Source organism: Dromaius novaehollandiae, chromosome 10 (assembly GCF_036370855.1).
Source record: "Dromaius novaehollandiae isolate bDroNov1 chromosome 10, bDroNov1.hap1, whole genome shotgun sequence".
Taxonomy (NCBI): Eukaryota; Metazoa; Chordata; class Aves; order Casuariiformes; family Dromaiidae; genus Dromaius; species Dromaius novaehollandiae.
The window spans coordinates 16,390,967-16,416,939 of NC_088107.1; the positions used below are offsets into that span (position 1 = coordinate 16,390,967).

Consider the following 25,973-nt stretch of genomic DNA (forward strand, 5'->3'; position numbering starts at 1 on the left):
TCACGTGAGGTACGTTAACTTGCAGCGAGTCTTTTGGTTTGGAGGATTTTTGTTTGGCTGGCTGGATTTTTTTTTTTTTTAATGTACATTGTAGATAAGAGTCAAATCATGAATCAAAACTCATGTTGTGGTCAGTTTCGTAACATTTTAGCTCTTAAGATTTTTTTATAACTGTTGTTAATCTAAATTGCATGCTTTGAGCCTGTCAGCCTGTTCAAGGAGCTGGAACGTGGACTTGAATTCAGTTTTTATTTCTAATCTATTTTCTGCCTCTGTCAGAGTTGACTTGCTGCTCTGTCACTTTCAGGTTAGCCCTAGATTTTAAATTTGCCAGGATTCTGGTAGCTGCAATGTTTGTACACTGCTTTAAGAAATTTTTGCCTTCTCTAAGAAGTGGATTTTGGAACTAACCTGCCCCCGAAGAGATTCGCAGTTTGCAGCTTGCGTGAAAGCCCCCTCGCGTTGGGACTGGGCGCGAGCAGGAGGAGGACACGAGACGCACGACGCGCGGGGCGGCGTTGGCCGACGGCTTGCCTTGGCGCGAGGAGGTGTCGTGGTCCCCGCGGCGTCCCGCCGGCCGAGCGCCCCGCACCGCTCGCTGCTCCCGGGAGCCGAGACGGCTGTACCCCGCGGGAGCAGGACTCCCCGCAGACAAAGCACCCAAAGGAAGATAAAATATACTTTAAATAGCAATACAGGGCAGTGCGGGCGAGGTGATTCTGCACAGCACAACAGAGCGGCCCAGAGTGACGGGGTGTTACTCATGGGTTTGGGGTTTTTTCCCCGTTCCTTTCTTGTTCCTGTGCTTTAGCTTACAGGAGCGAGTGTATATTAAACAAAGGATAAACTTGCATAAGGGTATTTATCTCTCTCTGGGTAAAACCCATACTAAGACATGAAAGGTAAAAGCTGCATTAATTACTCAAGAGGGATTCAAAGCTCAGCAGTTTACTAGGGTTGAAGGATTTATTGAAAAACAGTGGTTCTCATGTGTAACTCCAGGCAATAAACCTATTTAATTAAAGGCTTAATCTTCTAGTTGACATGTTTGCTACTGTTCCAATAAAAAGCTTCATCTCTAGCCAATTTTTGTAACTATACAAATAATAGTAGAATCCTTCATCTTTGTTCTTTTTTTAACTGTTTAATTGCATTATGTTATGTTATAAATATTTAAAGGACGTTTGCGTCTTTAGGAGTCAGAGGCATTGATGAGCGATGTTCCAAATTGTTTAAACGCAGGCAGTGTCTTTACCTCTTCCCTTTTCAAACAAAAGAATGTTCTTTTTTTGACTTGATGCTTGAATTGATGTGTTCTGTATTGAGCAGCAGTTCTTTAACAAATTTGTCTCTTCGAGCTATGTATGTGCACTTATCACTCTTACATAAGTAGCATTCATTCAAGCTCATGCAAAATTAGAATTTTTTTTTTAAGACTCTTCATCTCAATGCTTGCTTCTTAGTCATGTTGTATTATGAAAGAGCAGATTAGAAAATACAGAGGGGATGGTAAGAATAGTTAAATGCATGGATTATTTTCATATGATAAGATTCTGTAATGGGACTAATATAAATGTATTTAGCTGAGAAAGGAGGAAAAAGAGAATTATTCAAGTGAATAGAATAATGATATTGTGAAAAAAGATCCGTTTCTTAATCCTGTTTGAGCAAACAAGAAGTGAGAGGAAAATGTTATGTACGTGTTTCGTGTGTGTGTATATACACACACCCCTATGTTTATGTGTATAGACGTATATACACACACCTCTTGCATGAATATCACTCCTCAGGATTTTATTTTAAGGATCAAAATGTTGCGAGTCCTAGAGTTCATAGATATACTAGCTTTAAGGCTGTCTGAGGTTAATCAAAGCTCATGCTTCTCAGGTATAAATCGAGAAGAAAATTCTGTAGTATTCTGTGGTATAATATTGAAAAAATTTGCTAGGCAGCTACATTATTACGAATAGGTGTTAGTCATTGCTTGAATCACAACTTAATCTAGTGTGGTATAATCCAGTGGTTTAGTGCGACAGTATCTTTCACCTACATCTTTCCTTTACTGATCTAGAGCTTAACTCGGGTATCTAATCCAGCAAATACTTTGTCTTCTAAACATCTATTTTTGGATGGTTTCCTTGAATCACATCTTTTAATAGAAATTTAATAGAAATGTTTGCTTTATTTTGCTTCAGGTCGGGACTCATCGGGAAGAAAGTGTCAGCCTCAACAGCAACCATTCAGTTCTTCCCAGTACAGTTTCTGGTCAGAACACAGAACTAAATCATAAAACACAAGAAAGCTACAGAGGTAACTTTCCTGCAATACTAAATGCTGAACAAACAAGGTCTGTGATAATCTAGAGCCATTGAGGCTGTTGATCTTGATAAACTTGAATCAACACAGACAGGGAATAGTGATGTGTATAATACTGAGAAGTGAAAATTAACTTTTTTAAATCCTATAAACTGCCACTGTTAGGGATTCCTGCAAGAATTCTGAGGGCATCCCTTTGTCAGGCTTCTTCCAGGACAGTTTCAGCAGAGGATTTTGCATTATAGCCATGTTTTTCCAGCCTGAGTAGCCATCATGCCACTTGCAATACTGCAGCCAGGAGAGTTGCAGAATGGACTGACCCCAGATTTCAGTCTAGCTAATAAAAAGAGGCCTTTCTGCACCAGTTTATGGTACTCTCTTCTTTGAGCCTGAAAAAGCAAGTTATAGAAAAGAGAAGTCAGGTTATTCATTGGCGTGCTTGCATCATTTAGGGATGTGTGGTTTGCAAATTTGGCAGAGGCACAAGTCTCTATTTTAGTGTAGATAATGCCCTTAGATTTGCAGCTCAGATAAGAGATGCAAATTTTCTTACTTTGCTAAATATATTTTTGTCTTTTACAGTGTCTTTTTCAGTTTAAGCTGTTAGTTACTGATCAATCTGTTCTATGAATTATGATCCCTTTACAACCCCATGGCATATGTCCAAGTACAGCAGTTTTGTCAGAACTTCTCTTCTGTTTTGTTGCTAAAGCTCCTTGCGTTTGCTCCCCAAGCTGCTGCCCCGGCCTCCAGCTGACACGTTCCCTGCTTGAGGTTCTCTCACGTGTGTACAGGGTAAAGCATCACTCCCGTGATACTCACACAGCGCTCTGCTTCCTTGCAGCCTTGTCAGGTGGCTTACAGAGCCAGTCTGTGGCGATAGGTCCAACAGAAATCAAGTCTGAACACAAGGAGAAGGATGAAAATATACATGAACCCCCCTCATCGGATGACATGAAATCAGATGATGAGTCCTCCCAGAAGGATATCAAGGTTTCGTCTAGAGGCAGAACAAGGTGTGTTACTAACATGAGACAGAGAACTTGTCCTTAGTTAATGTTCTGTGTAAGTTGCATGTTGTTGTCCTTAACTTTGATAAATGTATTTCAAAGCTTGTTTGTGACCTTAGTGCATATACTAATAGGCAGCTGAAATTTGAAGGTAGTCTACAATGTATCTATCTATTTGAATACAAGATGGAGGATTTTTCTGTAAAATTACCTGAAAATTGTGCATTCATTTATGTTAGTGGCATGCCTAATACCTGCCCGTTCAGATAAATAGTGTAGAAGACTGAGAGGGTCCTGCCCCGTGCAGAGGATGTGAGAGCGTTAGAGGTCTGCAGTCGCTGGTACCCGTGCCAGGGCTGCACTTCTAGAATGGCAGCCGCTCCTGATGGAGAGCAGCAGCCTGATAGCCCAGGTACTGGGATGACTGTGATATGTAAATGTCATTTTCAACATTTTTTTTCTTCTCCCAAACTGCAGACAAATGACCTGGACAGAATACTGAATAAATGCTTCTGGATATGCCTGAAACAAGCTTTGAAATTTGAGATGATGATAACACAAGAACAATCAGAATTTTGTGACCAAATATACAATAGACAAATATACAAATAGACAAAATATAAAGCCTATACTATCATTTGGATGTAACGGCATTTTCATGTATTAATTTTAGTAGAGCAGAGTCTTTTTTAGCACAGTTTTAGTCCTATGTCAAAAAAAACCCTACCAACTTAATATCATAATTTTTAGTGAAGTGATGCAGGAATTCTAGGTGTGACTGTTAGCTTTATGTTGGGTATTAAAAGAACAGAATATTTCTAAAACTGACCAGGCGAATCTTTAGTAAAACTGAAACTTTGTTGTAAGTGTATTAAATTGAAATTATTTGAATGTCTTTTTGTATGAAATGAGTTTTTGCTGGTTTCCAGTATCTATTAGTTAAAAATGCATTTATTCTTCACCTGAAAAGATGGCCGACTAACTATTGGAACAGCTATCAGTAAATGAGTGCAGCAGTAGTTTGAGTACAGCTTCTTTTGCTTCGGCAAGGGACAGCACATTTCTGCTGTTCTTCCTTGAGGAACCCTCTGTAGACAATATTCTGTGGATATTCTCCGGGTAGAAACCTTTGAATATTTTTTTTCAGGAAAATCCAGGAATAGCAAGAATTATCTCGAGTCCTTAAACATTAATAGATACCTAACTTCTTTTGGTGAGAATATAGCCAAATGTGTTTGTGTTACGTAAATATATTTTAATATGAAATAGATTAAATGAGAAGCAATTTAAATTAATCAAATGAAAGTTTCGGTCCAACAAGGAAGCTTGCTTTGAATGCTAGTGAGATTTCAGTATACTTTTATTTATACTTTCTTGCAGCAGTACTAATGAAGATGAGGATTTAAACCCAGAGCAGAAAATAGAAAGAGAAAAGGAGAGGAGAATGGCAAATAACGCTAGAGAACGTTTGCGCGTACGAGACATTAATGAGGCATTTAAAGAGCTTGGCCGTATGTGTCAGCTTCATCTGAAGAGTGAAAAACCACAGACAAAACTGCTTATTCTTCACCAGGCTGTGGCAGTCATCCTCAGTCTAGAGCAGCAAGTGAGAGGTGAGGAGCTCGCGGCTGTGCTGCGGCAGCTGCGGGGTGGCTTGGTTCACGGAGCAGTTTCAGCCTCTTGCCATGTGCCTCATAAGGAGATGCATGAGTTACTAAAGTACTTGATGTTCTGCAACATGTTGATGCTCTTCTGGAAAAGCAGAGGATTATTTTCCAAAAAGGGGTGGGGGGGCTTTATACTTCGATCTGTTTTTTCCCCCTATGTAGTCTTTGCCTATGTTTTCAAGGTAAATTGGTTGGTTAAAACCTTGACATATCTTGCTTTGAATTGTAAGAAGGGCTTATTTAATAGTACAGAAACTTTAGCAAAAAGCAGAGATCTAGTTTGAGATTAACCTTGCATAATTTGAATATTAAAATGCAGTAAACTTAACTGCATTTACTTCAGTTTTTGCGTTAAGCATATACTAGGGAGGAGAAAGGAAACTTACTGGTACTTGAATTGGGGGATTTTGCATGTATTTTCTTTTCCTGACTCCTTTAAATTTTCCAGAAAAGAAATCATGGGCTCTACTGATAGCTACAGAAGAGGATTTTTTTGCGTAGTTTTCTCTTAAGGAAAGACACTTCTTCCAGAAGTCATGTTGAAAATATAGTTCTTTAACTGTTCCATCCTTGTGTGCTGATGAAGTTATTGTTGACCTTTAATCCCATTTTAAATTTGTTTCATTAACCTGGCTTTTACTAGAGTGGTGAATTCGCTGTCTCAGTCTGAATTCTTTCAAGGTGTTGTGGAGAAGCAGTAGTTGTTCTGCAGATGAGATACCAGCTAATGTCATGGTAAAGCCCTATTCTAGCTTATCTGAGACCTGGATCTTGGGAATTTTTTTGGTCTGAAAATGCTTGTATTACTCTGAAAGATCAGGTGGCTATTAAAAAAAATCAGAAAAACATTAATCAGGCTTTTTATTTTTCAATGATATGAACATCAAGTCCATATCCCTGCTCCCACAGGGTGTAGAATCCACATAAAGCTGCATGTTAAAATTAAGGAGATTGTTTTAGCCTTGGTCAGAGGCGGCTTCAGAACCTTATGTCTCTGTTAGAAAGCTTTTTCTATATGTACTTGCAGTTAATTTAGACCTGTTTTACAGACCGGTTAAATCAAGAGTTATCCCTTCCTCAAGTTTACACTGCAGCTTCTGCTCTCGGTGTGTTTGGAGACTGTTGCAGGCACACGCCTTGCCTCTTGTGAGGGAGGCTCTGCCTTCCCCCTTCATCTTACCAGTATTTGCACCTGCTCTGCTCTCACTTAAGTTTTCAGAAACAAAGTGGCCAGTTTTCTATGCTGTTCCAGATTAGTTTTCACCAATGCGTTATATAATGCCATAAGCAATTTCCTCTCTCTGCTGGTAATGCATTCTCTGATTGCTACTATCCAAAATAAAACATCTTAGGTTTGAAACTTTAACTGTAGGCTAGCACTCTTGTCTCTATTTGCTAAATAACTGAAATCAGCTTCCTTTCAAAGTTTCCACGTAATTAAATCTTCTTTAAAACTTCAAGGCCAGCCACATTTAAACAAAGAAAACTGTAATTAAGAAAAGTTATCGGTTTTATCCAGTAGACTCTTTGGGAGTGATCATCCTTGGGAATTCCAGTAGGAGGCTTGTGTTAATGATCTGGGTGAAAGCAGAACTAAGCCTGTGCAAAATTGCCTTTGTCAGATTAGCTAGAGAAACACCCTGTAAAGTGCACAAGGGTCAGCAAACTGCAAGTACTGAAGGTGCATCTAAATAATAGAAAAAGACTAAAAATTCTTGGGCTGAGCTTATACTGTCTGCTCACAGTGTTGGCAGGCTCTTTACAGTTAAAATTGTATCTGCAATCTTAACTTGCAAAAATAGAATTTACTGACAGCTAGAAAAATACCTTAAAATGTTGTTTAAATTCAACATGCACTGAGATCAAAATCTCTTGTTTTAATTTACAGAATATATTACATATCTTTTGCATGTCTCTTTCTGGCCATTGAGATTTAAGTCTTTTATTTCTGAATTCATGAAAAACCATTTTGAAGAACAAACAGTTGACTTTTAGAAACTGCCATTATTTGAAAAATAGGTCCAAATCTATGTCTATGAAGCTAATTGAAGAGGTGGAATCACACTGATGGAAGGTATTTTGATTGCAAGTCCACAGCTGGCAATCATTGACTTGATAATATGAAAGGAAATATGGCAAAAATTCCTTTTGCTCTCGATGAATATCATCATATTCTCTTGATTTTGAGTGAGATGGGCACTAGATGATTTCACACACTTGGGGATATAAAGAGAATCAAAAAATCAGAAATTCAGAATCAAGAAATTCTAACTCCTGGATTCTTACAGCAGGCTAATAATTGAGGTGAGGAAAGAAGCAGTGATATTATTAAAAGTAGTGTGATGCCAGTAGGATTGGTATGGCTTTAACATGGCAGCAAAACACAACAATCTCTCTTCTATTACATTACAAATCACAGAAGATTTTTCTGAGTTTTCAGTTTAGCAACTTTCTGTGACAAGGATAAGCACTTTTTTTTAAGGTTCCTGAAGATTTATGTAGGTAGCAATTAAGTGGTGGTGGGGTTTTGTTTGTTTTTTTTTGGGGGGGGTTGGTTAATATCTGTTTAGGAGATGCTTTATAGGATTTTCAGTAGTGCTTGTTTGCTGCTTTAGACACCTGCTTTTTTTAACACGTGGCCGTAAGTGCTTAGGAAATGGAAGCTGCATAAGCTATTTTTACTACAGTGATTAATGTATCAATATTCTCCTTGTTATTCATATAGGACATTAAGAAGTATTTTTCTATTACAGAACGAAATCTAAACCCTAAAGCAGCCTGCCTTAAGAGAAGGGAAGAAGAAAAAGTTTCTGCCGTATCGGCAGAGCCGCCAACACCGCACCCAGGAAGCCACCCTGGCCTGAGTGAAACTACCAACCCTATGGGTCATATGTGAACACCAGCCAGGTACAGCCCTTGTGCAGAGGGGTATGGCTCTGGCAGCGTTTGATCTGACCGTTGCTTTTTTCTTCGCTAAAACTTGAAAGTTTTTGAAGATCTAGATATGTTTATTCTTGGTAATTGAGCCATCACTAGCAAAAATGTCTTACTGCCGCTAAGTACTTTTATGCCTCTGAGCAAAAGCATGCAGATTTGTGTGTAGTTTTAAAATAAAACAAAAACCTAAGAAATTTTAGTTAAATGCTCTTCCTTTGCATGCATTGTTGCTGATGGCTACATCTCTTGGCTCAGGTGGCCTTCTTGGCATGACATCAGAAGAACAGCTAACGGCTCTGCTAGATAAGCCAAGAATAATAGAGATGAATTATACATCTTTAAGTGGTCTAAATATTACATTAGTTCATTTAAAAATCCATGTATTGTTTCTCAGTGCTGATTCAAACGTTAGAGAGACTTCTCATCTCAGCTGAAGAGGTTTGCTCTTTCACTTAAGGCCAGATAACAAATGATGATGTTAACTCATAGCACTTGTCCAGTGGAGATTACTATCTTAATTCACAATCTTTTAGTGAAGATAGCAAAGATATTTAAAAAGCAATGCTTTCAGCTTTGCGAGACAAACCGATATTTCTAAGTACCCCAAATAGTCACTTATAAGAGAGTTCATTTAAAACATGCAGATGGGGAGGCCTTACAGGATTTTTTTTGTAAGTGGAAAAATTGTTTTTGACAAAAAAAGTTCCTGTATATTCCATGTTTTTATAGCAGTACAGTTTTTGCCACTTTTTATCAAAAGAGAGATGTTCATATCAGGTTCAATGCCTTTATTTTGATCTGCTACCTTCATGAAATTTTATGGTGTTTTGGGAGGGTTTATTGTAGTAGTGTATGTAGATTGTTTTGCTTCTGTTTTAACTTCAGATAAAGGCACACAACTTGGCAGAATGTATCCCATGGAAGTTTATCACTCCCTGGTGTTCTTTTCAAAACAACAAAGTGGCATTTAAACTGAGCCCTATTGGAGTCAGTATTTGTATTTTTTTTTCTCCTGCTCCTTGCAGCCAGCTTCTTTTTTTTCTTGGCTAAATGTTTTTAGGGAAAACAAATATGCTTCAAATTCTTTTAATTTGTTTTATTTCATACCAGTGCAATAGGCTACTTCTAGTTTGTCAGATAATTCTTGATTTATAGCAGATTTCTGTATTGTGTCTTAAATTAATCTTGTAATATTAATTAGCTACTTACAAAAGTTGTCTGTATCACTGCTTTTACAAGGCACTTTCAAGAAGAAAATAGGAAATACTGATAATTTTGTTAGGTGACTAAAAGGGCAATGTTAGCATAAAAAGATTGTAGAGGCTTATTAGGTGTATATAGCAATGCAAAGTGTCAAAGACAAAGTACTGGCTTTTAAGTCTGTGTTTTGCAGATTCTTATTCATCCCATCTTCAAGAGAGTCTAAATATAATTTTCCTAAGAGTGAGAGTTCAACCCCAGCAACTCTCAGAAGAGCAGACCATTAACAAGCTTTTATTAGTTGACTCGTTTACGTCTTGCATCCTTGTTAGAGAGAGCTGCTATATAGCAGTCGTGTTTCTTTGTAAATGGAACTAAGTTGGTGAACTCTAAGGAATTACAGAAGAGCTTATTCTTAACAGCCTTTACGTTAGAATAGTGAAAATAATATATTCCTGTTTTTGTAATAGTCATCCCTGGTATTTTAGCATATAAAGATTCTAGTAACTTCTTGATGGTGTAGATCAGGCTTGTTGATTTAAATTCAGTTCATAGCAGATAGATTGTTAGTATTTGAAATTTCAAGTAAGGTGGAGACGGAGCCATCTTATCTTCCCCATCAAGAGATCAGAGAGATGTGACAGTCTTTTACAGTGTTGTCACCTGTGCAGGATATGCTCTGGGAAAAAGGATTTCAGGTCTCTCGATGCCACTTTCTTTTGCACTTAACTGACTGAAAGTGCCATAAATTACATTTAAATTTGTTTAATAGTGCTGATACTATGTTTCCTGCTGATTCTTTTCCTAATACCACTTTTTTTATCCCAAATTTCATGCTAGAATTCCAGAATTATTGGTAGGATACACAGAAGGTGACCTTTCTTCACAAGGACACAGACAACTAACATTATATGAAGACACAAACCTGACAGGAGAAAACACTTGAAGCAAGAAACCCAAATGCAATCTTATGATCAAAGCTACTGGTCAACACCTGCATCAGGACTGAAGATACATGATCTTCAGACAGAATTTCAGCCCATGAAATACTCTGAACATATCATTCTGTTGCAAGCAGTGTGTCGCTTCTGCACAATCAGAGACTGTTGTGATCTCTCCACTCATTGTGGAAGTTGCCTTGTGCCTAAACTGAATTGACAAATGCATTGTAACTACAAATTTTATTTATTGTTATGGAACTGTAAAGGTCTACATATAAAGGGAAAAGTTAACATGTTAAAAGCTGATAGAATTTCAGCTGGATGCCAGCATTTACTAAAGCTGTTCACATTCAGAGAACAAAGCAGTGACAACCGTCGACCCGTAGCATTCCCAGCATACCTATTAGTGTCTTAAAAAAGGAAGGGAAAAGTCTTTTGTTGTCCTTTCCTCTCCTTTTGCCATATGACTAGTGTTTTCCATGCAATAGGAAACTATTCCTTGGTATAGCTTTTTTTTATGTTATTTTTGGTCTCTGGTAATCTGAACAGTTATGGTCATAGTTACCCTTCCATACTGAGCTCCGTGCTTCAAGCCAGTAGGAGACACAGTGAAGGCTGCAGGCAGGAGCAATACTATGACCATAACATTTCTTGGATTTAAAAAGTGATTTTTATTTTCCCTCAGACTTTCCTCAAACATTTTTTTTCTAATTATAAACAGAACCTTTTTAGGCTTCTAGGCTTCATAGTAAAGCTTGTAATGTGAAGTGTAAATTGGGTGGGGAGAATCTACTTTGTTAGAGTTGCTTTGTTTTCCGAGCAGTAAGTACTACATATAGTACATGTAAAGTGTTAGCTGTACGTAAGCACAAAATGCATTAAAATACAAAGGAGATTTTTTTCAGGCTGTAATTTTGGTGAATAGTAAAATCCTAAATTCACCGTGGCAGGTAGTGTGATGATATAACCACCAGTAAGGTGGACTATATACATAATGGAATATAAGAGCAATGGTCACCAATCTTTCCTTATTGTATACATTAATTATCTTGTCATTTTGTATGGCTTGCCAGTGGAGAAAAAAAATCAGTGTGAATCAAATGCAAACAAGTGACCCCCTCCCAAGCCATATTAGCATTAAACCATTAAATGTTTCTCCACCAGAACAGTGTCCATAAGTATTCCTTCGTCATGAATGTGTTGAAATGGTTAAAATCCCTTTGAACTTCCATGGAAACTGTCTTCCACTGCAATGACCATGGGAGGAAATTTACCAAGCCAAGGTTGTCGGAGCTATTGTTTATACATTGCATCTTTCATCACTTGCAATTGGTTCGCACACACAAAAAAAGGAACAAAACAATTTTTATGAAGTCATTTAATTTGAAAGAACAAAAGATGGATTGTTAAAATAAACTAATGAATTTAAGCTCATGTTTTGGATGGTTCCTAACAAACCAGTTTGTGAAATTAGTGGACTCATTTCTATTACTTTAATTTGCATATACCATCAAATAACATCTGATTATATCTGTGGCCTTGTTCTTCATTTCAGTGTTTATCAGCTAAACAAATTTGTTGCTTATGACGTGTGAAAGTGATCACGTGCCACTGCCTGGCCTTTTTCCTTCTAAGCTTGTTGTCTTTTTGGCTATATTAGACTTTGCAGTATGCCCAGAAGCTTTCCTTCATAAAATAGAAAGAAAAAAACATTTGGCTTATTTTTCACTGTAGCTAGTCTTTTATACAATAATCTTGTAAGAAAATTTCTTGAATTCTAAATATTACTCTTTCTAGATTTTTGAAATCGAAAAAGTTTTCAGTAAAAAGTTTCTTACTTTATTTTACTATATTAGGTAGTAAAAATGTAGGGTTATTTACCATAACCTGTTCATTAATATCAGAAATTTACAATAGCATTGTAAGACCATAGTAGGGTTCTAGCATACCGTGTAGTACCTATGGAGTATTGTAAGAGCTAATTGTCCGAGATGAATTGCTTCTCATCTTGTTCTCCAGTTTCCATTGTTGGTTTATTGCAGATTTGTACCCTGTGTCAAATTTCAAGGTATTGCTGATAAACCTTTCCAACCAGCAGCAAGAAGTTCAAAAAAATTTCTGTCAATGTAACAGAAAACACTATGTATATAACATTTATGTAGCAATAAATGTGCCATCTTTTTTTAACATGGTAAATCAGTGAGTTTTTTAAATTTCTCTCTCCTCATAGGTAATGTGTTGCTTGAAAACTACTGGCAAAACAGCTTCCTTTATTTGAATAAAACCTAACATACGTTTTCAAACAGCGTATGTTTGTTTATACAGGGTAAGTTGCAGACACAAAAAGCTCTTGTTGCTGCTCCGCGACAAGCCAATTTGAAGCGAATGCAGAAATCCCCCCCCCCACACCCAAGTCCAGGAGGAGCAGCAGATAACCTGCCCGTGCTGCTTCACAGAAAGGGGTTTGCACAAGCAAAGAGCAAACCAGGAGCAGAACAGAAGCAGCTCCTCTGTGCGCATGCCTCCAGCTGCCTCGTGGTCCTGTGCTTCACCTGTGCTTGAGGAAGGTTTCTAAGACCGAAGCTCTTTTTGTTCATTGAAGATCACAGTGCTGAGCTGTTCTGCATCGATTGTTACACTCATGTAGGTCTCGTGGAAAAAATGTAGTTTAAGCTTGAAATTAAAATTTTCACCTTTTCTGCAATTCTTGCCTCTTTCTGCCAGTGCAAACAAAAGAAAATGGTAGCGTACAGTGTCCAAGGCCTACAATCGGACAGTGGTGAAGTTGTCATGCAGCTTCTAATTTGCAACTGTTTAATGGAGAAAAGTAACAAGCAGACTTCAATTTTGTAGAATCTTGGGTTTTTTCTAACTCTTCTCTAAAGAAGAGAGATATATATATGTATTTTAACTGAAAATGTTTCATATATTTTCAGTCAGTACAGCTACTGTGTACTGCATTGTTTCCAACTCTTGATAATGTCCTTTCTATGTAATCTTAGAAAATCTTATAGTTATGTTCAGATCTAGTTTACATTGTAAAAGGCTTGGCATAGTTATATTGGTAAGTTTTTTAACCTACCAGCACTTACACCACAGGGAAATCTCTAACATGGTCTGGCCAAATATGGGAGGTGAGACTCAGTCATGTAAGTACGGCTTTCAGTTGTCAACTTTGATTAGTAACTGTGGAAGAAATGCCCTGGTACCTTCCCCAGCACAGTTTTTCAATTTTAATGTACTATATGTGATTCTAAACTAGACTTTTAGCATTCATCATTAGCCCTGTCTCCCTTTTTTGAATGCGAGACCTCCAAATTTGTCACTTCTTTCAGAGAGAGTAAAAATGCCATTTCCCCCTTCTTCCTCTTTTCATTTCTTACAAACTTGTGCTGTCCTGTTTGTATATACTGCCTCATCACCAATTTCTCATTCTGCTTTCTTTGTTACAGTCCCTTCTTTTGTTTTCTCCATTATATTTTTTTTGAAAGTGTAAGAAGTGTGTGTTGGGATTCCTTTGTTAAACAATATTCCACTATAAATCTCTGAGCATGTGAGGAATATTTTGGGAAAGCTCCTAAAGCATTGGGAAAGACTTAAAATAAACTCTATCTTTACTTCTCCAGCACAAGTAGATACCATTAAAAAGAAGAGTCTGGATCCTTTACAGAAGAATTAACGTTCCCCCAAGAGTTAACATTCTTGCCATTAATATTAGGAAATCATGGTGGAACATAATGCAACAGTTTGTGGAAGACAGTGTAGGTACTGGTAGATAAAGGGGTTTTTTTGCTTTTTGTTTATAACATTAATACTTTACACTTTCTAATTATACTTCACCTATGGATTCTAAAATGTCTTGTAGAAAGATGAAATAATTCGTCCCGATTTTAGAGCCTGGGAGCATTTCGGAGTGGGGTTCAAGCAGGTCCAATCGGACTGAGTAAGCTGTCACCTTCCTGCCTCGGTGCAGAGCCTGGTGCCGCAACGGGGCTGCCCTGGTCCCAGGGCATCGCTGACCCAGGGACAGCGCATCCGTGCAACAGTGGGGCAGCCCTGTCCCAGGGCATTGCTGGCCCGGGGATGGCGGTCGGTGCTGTGGCAGGGCTGCCCCCGTCCCAGGGCACTTCTAACCCAGGGATGCCGCATCGGTGCTGTGGCAGGGCTGCCCCCATCTCAGAGCGTTGCTGGCCCGGGGATGACGCATCCGTGCTGCGGTGGGGCTGCACCAGACCGAGGGCGTCGCTAGCGCAGGGATGGCACATCTGTCCTAGCTGTCACATCCCTGCGGAGAGGCGTAGCCCCATCTCCTGCTTTCCTGCTTCCCACCTTTCTGGTGCAGCAAGAAAGCTTCTCCAGGGAGCGCTGCACTGGGCAGACAATGTGAATGGGGCCTTCTCCCTGGCAGGAAGTGGGGAAACGGTGCGAATGGGAGACTCCAGCAGTCCTCCTTTCTTCTCTTCCCTCCATGGCTCCTCTCCCAAAAAGCAGGTAAGTCAAGAGCCATCGGGGAGGCGTGGGGAGAGAAGTGGTTTGCACTGTTACAACATCATTTGTGTTACTGAACAATTAATCTCACCATCGACATGGATGCACTTCACTTACACTGTGGTTAAAACATAAATATACCGATCAATTAATATCCCAAACAACTGTATGTTCAGTATGGCCTCAGTTCATTTAAGTATTTGATTGCAGTCACATGGGAATACTTGTATTGGTCATAAATTGCATAGACCAGGCCTCAGCCACCAACACTGCAAATTGTTTGGGTTGTAAATAGCATCCTTTAAAATGCTTTGCTAATCCTGACTTTTCAAATATTCTGATATATTTTTAAATAGCACCTGCTAAGTAAGAGTTGATTAAAAAAAAGAGAAGGAAAATAAACTGTACAAAAAATGTACTGATACTAAAGATCAAGCCAAATGGAAATAATTTCTCAAAATGTTAATTGCAACTGATCCTGGAGGGTAGATCTTTTAGCATGTCAGTGGTTACGCTAAATATTTTGGAATTCTGGCTATTTCAGATAGAGAAACAAGAATGCCAAGGCAGTTTCATTCTCAAGGGAGATCCATTGTATTTTTAATAGTATCTAAATGTATAGAGACAAAGATATGAAATATAAACTATGTCAGTCAGAACAGTAACTCCTACTTTATATGACTGAATGGATGACAATTTATGATATAACTTAAAATTCAGTCATTGACAGTCATAAACTCCTGTTAGTCCTGGACTTCTGAAAAGTGTGGGACACCTATGCAGGTCAAGCAAATTCTGCCCCTGTTCTCCTCTCATCAAAGCTCCCAGTAATGTACGAAGAAAAGATGTATTTGCTTGGAAATACTCAACAATTCAGCTATTAAAGAAAGAAATAATCCAAGAGGGGATTTTTCAAAGCAAATGGACCTGATACTATAGTACAAAATGCACACCACAGTTTCTTGGTAACTTAATGCAGATTTTTGGCCCTACGTTTTTATTTGTCTGCTGAGGCTTTTCTATCTGCTTTCACTATATTCTGATGGCTAAGGAAGACTTTGGAAATGCCAGAACAGACTGATCTACTAGTTTGCTAAATTACATATTTAGGTACAAAAAAATTCAATGGTTCCATATGTTCCTGGAAGTTCTGACACACAATGTTGTGCGAACATATATTCTCTCTATCCAGCATGCAAAGAGGAAGAGTAAATATATATGATAGAATTTTGAAAGTTTAGTCTTTCATACTTAAATATGACTTAAGAAATTTGAGCAACATGAATGATTCTGTGGCATTTTTTGTAAAAATAAGTTCTCCAAACACAAGAGGTAGAGCTCTAGAGCTGGTTTTATAAATTTGTCTGTAGAAGATGTCTGAGAAGTAGCATATTGCTCAGCATTTCACTCCCCAGCAGCCATAAATGAGCAGAGATGAACAGTATCTGAAGCACTGACTTATCAGAGAAGCAGAATCAACCACTAGCCTTAATTTGTGTGTGTTGGAAAGGCACCAACTAGCCAAATAGTTATCAATATGTGGTGATCTGTCATGATCCAGATTTCCCATCTAATGTATTTCAGGCAATTGAGCAGATTTCCAACTTGGCCAGACTATCCCTATGTCACCTGCTCATGTTCAAATTGTTCCTGTTTTCCTGGCTATATCAGGTTTGGGGGTTTTTTTCTTTAATCTTTATATTAGAACAAGCTTTTGTATAGATCTCTTGAAAAGGAAACACTTCTATGTGCTTTTGCCCCTTCCTAATTACTTCCTTAACTTTGCATGCTGCACGATCAGATTGGTTGAGCCAGAGTGCTCTAAGATGGTATTCTCTGACCGCTGAAATAACTGCTTTCAAAATCAGATAAATTCTTTGCAGCATTTGTATGCTTGGTATTTACTGTATCAGCCTCACTCCCTCGGACTAGAACCTCAGTGTGTTAGAATAAAAACTTCTCATCTCAAAATACTGAAAACCCATTCTATAGGAAAGAAATCTAAGTATAAAGTGATGAGCAAGGGAAACTTTTTGGAGCATGTTTTGGATTGTCATCAGAATGATCAGTTCACACCTGCAAAAGCTGAAGAAAATGGTATAGCAATATTTATTTTTTTAGAGGCGATGGAGAAAGGAAATAAGTCTTGAAGATATTCCTTAAGTTGCATTTGTACAGCACCTAGCACAAGAGAGCTCAGATCTTCTCTATGCTACAGAAACATAAATGATAATGTATCTGATTATAAATACAACAGCTAAAGTACATTAATCCCCTAACACTACCTGACTAATTAAGATAAATGCATACAGTATCAGTTTAAAGTGCCTGGGCTCTGCTTCTAGCTTTAAAATGGTAACATTTAATTAAATGTCCATTTAATTTGTTTACATGACTAATTAATAGCAGAAAGTGTAATTAAACACAAGGCTTTTAAATGCTTATTTCTTTCCTAGCATGCAAGAACATTAAATGTAAGTATCATAAAATGCAAGTACAACAGGGGGACAAGAATGCTAAAAATTAAAAAAAATAAAGATATAAAAAGTGACAATCTACAGAATAAGAGGATATCAGCCCAACATAAATCAGTGCCTGTCACTATCTGTAGCCAGATGGTCATTATCCCATGTTATAGAAGTATAACAAATGTGTTAATAAAGATCTCATTATAAAGTTTTCATGGATATAAATACAGATGCATTTATAAGAATCATTCAGGGGAATCATGGAAAAGAGCATGAATGGAACCAAAAATGACATGTTCATTTTTATAATTCACTGCCTATTTTTCTGGTTTGGCTATTTTGCATATCAGGGATATCTGTGATTCTGTGAAATAACCACAACCATACACTACCTAATTCTATCATTTCTGTAACTGTTGATTTTTCAACTGTAAGGCTATATAAACTGAGCTCTCCGTACACACTTCTGTAGGTGTTCCTGGACCGCCCCTTCCCTTGCTACCCCCCACTAATTTCCACTGCAGGAGATATGGTCTCCAATTTACATTGGTCATAAGTAAGCTTAAAACATTTAAATTCCAACTACATGCCTCTCCACTGAACTAATGGAGTGATTAGTGTGGTACGGCTTTATTGCTCCAACGTGAAGAGCAGTGGTAATTTCAGCAATGCTAGGTTCTCTCCAGCTTTTCTCACCTGGCCCCTCTTCCTTCCAGGTCCCTTGTGGGGGCTGCCCCCGTCCTGCCTCGCGCCAGTAGAGCAGCAGGCGGCTTTTCCTCCTCCGTGCAGGGGAGCGAGCACCGGAGACAGGAGAAGACCGCGTCCTCCTCCTCAGTTCAAGCATGTGGCGTTGCAGTTGCCTTGAGGGCTGGCAGGAGTAGTCACAGGGGAATCTAATGAGTCTATACTGAGCATATATGAACCACATAGCTTGGTCAAACACAGGCAGTTTTCAAGGAAAAGGCACATGCCCATTACAAGGACTCAAAAAAAGTATCAGAGCCTGTTATCATTCTACTTTGTGAGCTGTGAATTCTAATATGTGGGCAGTAAAATTTCTCATCAGTAGCAAAAAAGGAATACATACAAATCAACAGCTTTTCTTAATCTAGTTATTGGAAAGGCTGGATTATTTTTGCCAAAAATCATAAAAGATTTCAGCCCATGTTCTCAGGAGTGGAAAGTTTGTTCCACAGTCAAAACTGTAAAGTAACAGGCCACTAAAAGCAGGAGCCGAAATTGAAAAGTGTCAGGCAACCTTACCCATAAGATGTGTAACCATCTCTAACTGTACAGACAAGGATGCCATGCTAAGACACAAAGGAAACGATCTGGGGTATTCAAGCTGTTCCCCTGTCAGACTGTGAAGTGCACAACCCTCTTACCGACAGCCTTCCTCTCACGCGCTCCTGCTCATGCTCACAGTCAGTGAGTTTCATACACCTTGTCATAAATCAGTTCCTAAACTCTTTGAGGTATCTGCTTCTTTCCTTCTCCCAAATACTGTTTTAATGCAAAAGATTGACAATAATCTGTTCATTGGAAAAAGCATAATTTAGCCACATTTGTTTTAAATCTATTTCATATTGTATTTGTAATGTTTTAAACTCCATATGGAGCAATGAGAAGGACATCTGAAGGAATTTTCATCTTAGATCCAAATTGTTGCATTGTAACCATATAATTCTTCCCCTCTACACATTTGCAAGAGTAAGGTTTATCGCCCCCTCCCCATTCTATTAATATTCCCTCTGCACAAGGGCCCTTGATCCCATGAAGATGTACGCACAGTTTTGTCTTTATGCATAGGAGCCTCTTCTCAGTTCAATGGGCATACTTATATACTTCATATTGAGTTCCTTTTATTTCTTTGCAGGTCAGAAGTCTGAAGCTTACAGCTCTTTCTGGGTTTTCTCCGAGACACCAGGGAGGGATATGTGCAACAGAAAGATCAAATTGTTAAGCTTCACTGCCTCTTTCTTTCTTAGAGAAGTGGAGACAAGAAACACGAATATAATGTCTTATTTTACTTCTCTGGAAGCGAAGCAAAGCAGTGTTTAAGGGCGGGAGGGTGGGTGTGGGAAAGTAAGTACATTGCCTGCGTGGCTTTATAGAGTGATTTGGAGATACCCATTTTGCAACAACTGGAAAGTAACTGGGTGGGTGGTGTAGAAGAGAGGGAACTGTGAAGACCAAATGTTTAGCTGTATTCAATTGTAAACAGAGTGATAGTCAGTAAACAGCCTTTCTGAAGGGAGTAATTAAAAGGCACATGTGAAGAGATGGAAAAGAAGATGGACCCTTGTTCATCAGACATCAAAGGGCAGGCTGGACAGTGAGAAATTAAGCATACCCCACAGAGGCCACACAGCTGAATGTACGTAAGCTACAGAAAGGAGGAGTGAGGGGAGAAGATAGACAGTGAAAAAGGGGTCCTAAAGTAACAAAGCAAGGAGCAATGTGCTCTGCAAGGAAGGAATCAGGAGTAAAGAAGCAGGGAGGCCTAAGCAGAGCTGTTCTTTTTTTGGGGGGGGGGGGGGGAGGGGGAGGGTAGAGGGGGATGGAGGATATCAAGTTGCAGAGAAGTTTTGCAGGATTAGAAGGAGTGATAAGATAGCACAGTAGGTAGCCTCCAAATAAGATAAGAAAACAGAGGAGGAGCCACAGAAATGGATGCTGCTTCATGGTGATTCTCCGGCCTCTTGCAACATCTGAAAGCAGAAACCTGTGGCAGTTGGCCAGTTTGACAGGGAAGGCGATAAAAATAAATTACATCCTCTGTTTCCAATACAGACCGAGATGCTTCTAAAAGAATGGGGGAAGGGCACTTCTTTACAGGGAGAAAAGTTACTTACAAGATCCAAAACTCATTGTCTGTTCTCTATAAAGCGGTGTCACGATGGACTTCATAACATACATGATTGGCTCCAAACAGGGGTTTGGAACAATCTACCTCTGGGACTGGATGCTTTTGCAAATGTTCAGCTGGAAGAGAAATCCAAGTTCAAAATGAAGGAAACACTTTCTTTGCCTCTCAAAGAGCACACATGAAGCTGAGAAGAACAAATCAGAGAACCTGAGGCCAAGCAGTTTGAGATTCCCAGTGTCCTGGGTGGTCCTTGCTGTTAAATTCTATTAGTGTCATCTGTGGAGAATGTTTTCCTTCAAAACCTGACTGAAACTGGGACTAGAGATTTTCCCAACTAGCTTGATTTACAGTTTACCATGAGCAGAACACATTTCTTAGCAATATTTTTTGGCCTAAAGTTGCAAATCAGGATGTGTACCCCAAATTTAAATAGAAGCTAAAGAAACAGGCAGGTCTTATCTGAGTTTTTTGGCTCAGGTGGACACATGTTTTTGCTATAAAAGTAGCTTTAACAAGGACTACTATTCCCTCTCAGACACAGCACTAAAGAGACAGTTTTTGCAAGAAGCAAGAGAAACCTATGAGAAAGTTTGGGATTGGAAGCATCTAAGATTATACATACTGAGCCTATCCTCTTGCACGAGCTTTCCTCTTGGGTTTGGCATCTGCTGTGTGGTCTGTGGAAACTAAAGGAAACTTCACCATGGTGTACCCATTGCCCTGACTTCTCAGTAGCACATAGGGAAAATGTGTCTTGTATCAGAAAGGGACTGCAACTGTGGGTGACAGAAGGCAAAGGAAGTATTTTGCATGTTAGACTTCCGTCTTGTGCTTAGGACAAGGCAACTGCCCTGTTAGTAATCTTTTATCACCTTCCTGGTGAGAAAGCAGTCCAAGTTCTTTGTTTAACCACATATTGCAGAGTAAGCCATCAGTTCCCTGTGAACGGGAAATCAAAAGTGGATCTGTTCTTATAGACCCAGAATAAATACATTATTCATCTTACCTGGCTCATTTATCCCACACCACTACTGACTTTCCCAGAGACAGATTCTGCATAAGACTAATGGCATTTTTGGGGTGTTAGATATTCCAAAGTGGTCCACTCAAGGGAAGAAATTTCATGTTTCAGCAACTTAGAAATGTTGGCTGCAGTTACTGCAAAGAATGGAATTGTAATTAGTCTTCTAAGATCTTTATAGAGATGCCTGAAAAACAGAAAAGTCACTATTGCAAGTCGGAGAGGTCAGTAAAACAGCTGACAGACAACAGACCCTGCCTCAATGCTCCCCCTTGCTGTGCTGGGGGAGATAACGCTTCCTGCGCTGCAGAGCAGCGCCAGGTCTGGAGTGGGGGTGCTGGCTGCCTCCGCGGGTCTTTGGAATCCTCTTTGCCGACAGGCAACCCTGCATTATCCTCTAGAGATCAGCCAGGGCTGCGCTCCCATCTGTTCATTGAGCTGCACCTGTTTTTCATTTCACCAGCAGTGGCCACATGGAGAAGAAAATGAATGTGCGGTTCAGGCACTGGCCTTGGCTTCAGAAGTTTTGGGTTCAAATCCTGACTATGCTGCATAACCTGAGCAAGTCTGTTAATTCCCACCTGCCTTAACCTCACCTGTAAAGGAGGAGAAGGGGGTGATTACTATTCTGGGGCCTTCTATTCCTATTTTTTTTAACAAGGCATTAGAAAAAGGTTATTCTTTCCTGTTTGCTTGTATTTCATCTGTCACAATAATCTTTACAGAAGTGGCTGCTCTATAAACACACCAGTAATGGTTACGAAGACCAACTTGCAGCAGCATAGAACTGATATAAGGGTATTTTGAATGTTTATCTGCAATTGGAGCATACGGATCCAGTGCAGTGACTCTTTGTTGATCCGAGGCTGGGTCATATTCTGGCACATTCAGCTTCAGAGACAAGCAGGAACAGTATACATATGTCTATTGCCTGCTTCCTTCATGTCTTGCACTGGCCGTGCCTTAGATTTGGCATCGTACTTTTCTTTGCACTCCTTACACTCGCTTGGAAAGCAGAAACAAAGTAGGTGCCCCCTCTGCCTACTCATGCTATTTATTGCTTCATCAGCCTCAGCCTGTACGTTTACACTCCAGTACAGTGTTTGACTGCAGCTTGTGTTGACAGCCTGTAGATAGATTGAGACTAAATAAAGAGGGTAACTGCTGTCAGGTCCCATGTAGGCTCTCAGCTGGCCAGGCTATGGTAATGCCATGCTAACTGGGGACATGCTAACCTTGCCAAGTGACATAGGCTTCTGCAAAGGTCCCTTAAAGCACTCAGTGTCAGAGATCATGGCAACTCACTGTATGCGAGTTCTCAACCCAGCCACCATTCATGTGAAGCATCTTCTCACGTTTTTTATGTCCTAACTGGAGATAAATTGATTATAACTGGTCTCAGAGTTCTTTTTCACCTTGAGCCTCACTCAGCTTCTATTGAAAACCACTGGGTTTTGCCATTGACTTCAATGGAATTAGGCTTTGGCCTTTATCAGAAAGTTCGCTGTTTGCTGCAAGTTTGATTTCTGTGTGATATATCTGGAAGCTTTCAACTGTCACACTGCTTTTGAAATGGGAACTTGACAAGCTGTTATCTCTGGGAGATTTTGTCTTTGTCACCCAGAATTGTCGGGTTCATATTGGTTCCATCAGATCATGAGTAAATTTGTGCCAAGCAAGGTTGCTATCGAGTTCTTTATGTTTGATCCTAATTTGGTGGGAACTTCTTCTTTCGGTCCTCCTGTCCTTTCCCCATCAGATAACTGTCTTACCCTGGGTGAGAGGTGCAAGGCTATGCATTTGGCTTTGAGAAAGCATGGTTATGGTTTGTTACGTCCTTGCCTCCTCAGCATCCATAGCACCTGCCACTTAAGAGGCAGGGTGGCAGGGAACTCTGTCTTGAATTTAGTTCATGAAATACAGAGTCACTGATGATTCTAGTACCAGCCGTCAGTTGTTCATGTGTAACTGAGTGCTCTGTTAACTGTTGAGAAACCTAAAAAGCAGATTCCTAGTAGCATTGCTAATTCTCGTACATTCATAAATACTTGGCTAATAAATGTCAAACAAGATTGCCCAGCTGTTGTTTTCTTACCCAAGGCGTTACCTCTCTGTGTATTAGTAAGCAAGTTCCTTTGCTTTGCTAAGTATGAACACTGTTACTTCTTCAGAAATGTTGAAGACATACTTTAGAAGAGCAGAGTCCTCAGACCACGGCTTATTTGAAAATATAGCCTCCAAATACCTAGTCTCTTGCATTTTAGAGCTGGTCTTTAGATCAAGCTATTAATTCATTTAGAATTACCAGCGAAGACCAAATGCACCCACATACAGGCATTCTCATACTCTACAGAGATAATGTACTTAGGTAGGATTCAGCTATTAATTTAGCTCGTGGCTGAACTCCCTCTACCAACCTTTCTGATGTGGTGAATATTTTCCCTTCGCATGTTTGATTTGGTATTACGGCAGATGACTCTTCCTGTTTACCATTCCCCTAGCTTTGGATATTTTGGCCCTGGCTGTATAAGGGGGCTAAACAGTCAGCATTAGGCTGTGAAAAGTGCATGCACCGGTGGGAGCAGGGAAGGGGTGGTGGACGAAAGGTATGCAGGGGTAGGAAATGAGGAGAAGATTAAGGTAGTCAGAATGCAGCTGCTATTCTGGGGAAGGGGATTAAAGAGGAGAGAGAGTCTCCCAGCCTCTAGGACCAAGCTATATCAAACTGTCTTTGCAAGTAAACCAAAGGCTGAACACCTACCTCCTACTGGCTTAAAACAGAGGTTGAGTTGTCCTCCAGTGTCTGATTTAGAAATGATTTGTTTCAGTATCTGCTTGTGGAGGCTTAGCTTAGATAGCAGCTTCCTTTATACCTGCTTTAATAAACAGAAATAAGTATGTATCTATCATCTACTCAAACACAGGAGAGAAGAGAAAATTTCTATTGTTGCTGTAATAAGGTATCTTTGTAACAGGGTAGATTATCTTAAGTTTCTATTCATCTGATTACATTGTTCAGTAAGTTATCCTGTATTTCTCTTAATGGATCATAATAAAGGAAACTAACTTGGAAAATCTGACAACCAAAAAAGATACTTGACTCTAATGTGACTCTGCACTGCAAGAAGAGTTTGATTTTATAATAAGATATGTCTTTAATTACACATAGCTTCAACATTCAGGCAATAATGTTTCTATCGAAGTACCTGATCCTATCTCTATTAAAGTAAATGGAAAATCTTATAATTGTTAAATCAATGGAGAACTCAGCAACAGGCAAATATGAAGCAGATGTCCCAGGCAGTCTAAGGGGATTTTACTGTCTCTCCTCCCCCTTAGCATTACCTAAAACTTTTCTCTGAGTGGAAGAAGAGGAATTAAATCACTTGTCTCAGATTTCTGGACACCAGTTAGCTCAGTTTGAGACACTGCCCCATCGAAACAATCCAGGAGCCCTATTCATGACATGTCAATCAACTGTGCAGGATCTTCATTAAATAAGATTTATGATGCATAAATAAGACAGCAGACAACCATGAATCTGTAATTTTGACCCATTGTAAGGAACACGACATCATGAACTTAACAGTGCAGTGCGAACCTACATTTTCTTCCTAACTTAAAATCTGCCTGTCAGATTGTTTTGCACTTGAGAATATCACTGCTTTTTTTTGTGTGAAATACACAGCAACAAGAAGGGCAGGTATTTTGCATGACCCACTGATTAGTATAGTTCTGTGTCAGCTTCAGAAAATCTCAAGAGGCTTGGGATGCAATGTTATGCTGAACGCTACAAATTTGCAGGTGCTATGGCCAGAAAGAACAATTATGAAGGAGCACAATTTGACCTTCTGCAGGCTATCAGGTACCTCTTATAGCTGTTACAGAGGTCCATACCTTCCAGTTTAACCGATAGGTAGTTATTACAGTTCCAGGTTGATTTCATTACTTGAAATTATGGAAAATCCACCTCAATTTAAGGTAAATTATTCCAAGGTTACTTTTCTTCAGTGTTTAAAATTTGCTCCTTATCTCTCATCTGAACTTGTTTACCTTTTGTTTCTTGTCACTGGATGTTGCTCTGCCTTCAGCTGTGCTTACCATTTGACTGAATAACTCTATAGTATCCCCATATTTACACACTGCAGTCAATCAGTTTTTTAATTTTTCCTCTTCTTAATTGTCTTCTGAGTCAGGTAGATATTTCAGATCTGTGATCATTCCTAACTGTTGTACCTGCCTTTTCACAATTTGGATTACTGCAGTGCCAAGTTATCCAGCTTCTAGTGACCTGAGTTATCCATGCTCTTCTTGTTAAATATTGGCATAACACTAAATATTTCCATTCAAACTCCTGTGCTAGTTACCTGGCACTGTAGGTATTGCTGTTTAACAATTTGCCTTATTCCTGTTAGAATAGGAAGTATCTCCTGATTAATGTAATATGGAATTTATCTTCCAGCTTTCTTGACATACAAAGTAGATTATGTTTTTCTTTGTCACTACCTAAATCTTTATTATCCATATCCAATAATAGATTAACACCATTACTAGGATTTCTTGTACTCTGAAGTATGTATGATCGTTAAATTCATTCATCAAATCTGCATGTTTTAGGACATTTTAAATTCTGCCCTACATTTAGGAATTTTTTATTAATATTCAAGTTGGATAAGAAGGTAAATTTTCAGTGTAAGATGGACCTTTTGGTCAATTGGTGTATATAACCTTATGGTTTCAAGTATACGTACAGTATGCTTTACCCCTCATGTAACACTAAGAATTCATGGTTCCCACTCATAGTGGTCTATAATTTTGTAAGCCTTACTCACAGAATCAGTTCTTTTAAACTCAGATGTTTAGTCCACATTGGACTCAACGGAAATATCTATTTTACCCATGAATGGCAGGATCAGACCTTAAATCATCAGACAATGCTAAAATTGAAGAGGTTAATCTTAAAAGAGTCCACTAGTCAAATATTGCCTTTTTTCATGACTTTGCGCTCTTTTATGGCCTATTTTTCAGTTATTTCAAGCAGAGCATTCTTTTTTTC

At 39.1% G+C, this 25,973-nt stretch overlaps 1 protein-coding gene across 11 annotated transcripts in view; it reads left to right on the top strand.

The window, feature by feature from the left end:
- Positions 1–12,258, top strand: part of TCF12 (transcription factor 12) — a 183,333-nt gene extending 171,075 nt beyond the window's left edge. For 8 of the 11 annotated variants that reach the window (XM_064517417.1, XM_064517419.1, XM_064517422.1 and 5 more), the window contains 5 exons: positions 2,196–2,310; positions 3,161–3,332; positions 4,707–4,939; positions 7,747–7,900; positions 9,971–12,258. In XM_064517417.1, coding sequence (XP_064373487.1) covers positions 2,196–2,310; positions 3,161–3,332; positions 4,707–4,939; positions 7,747–7,889 — 663 coding nt within the window. In that variant the 3' untranslated portion in view covers positions 7,890–7,900; positions 9,971–12,258. The remainder of the gene's footprint in view (positions 1–2,195; positions 2,311–3,160; positions 3,333–4,706; positions 4,940–7,746; positions 7,901–9,970) is intronic. The other 3 variants (XM_064517420.1, XM_064517425.1, XM_064517427.1) reach the window with 1 other exon arrangement.
- Positions 12,259–25,973: the final 13,715 nt, after the last annotated feature.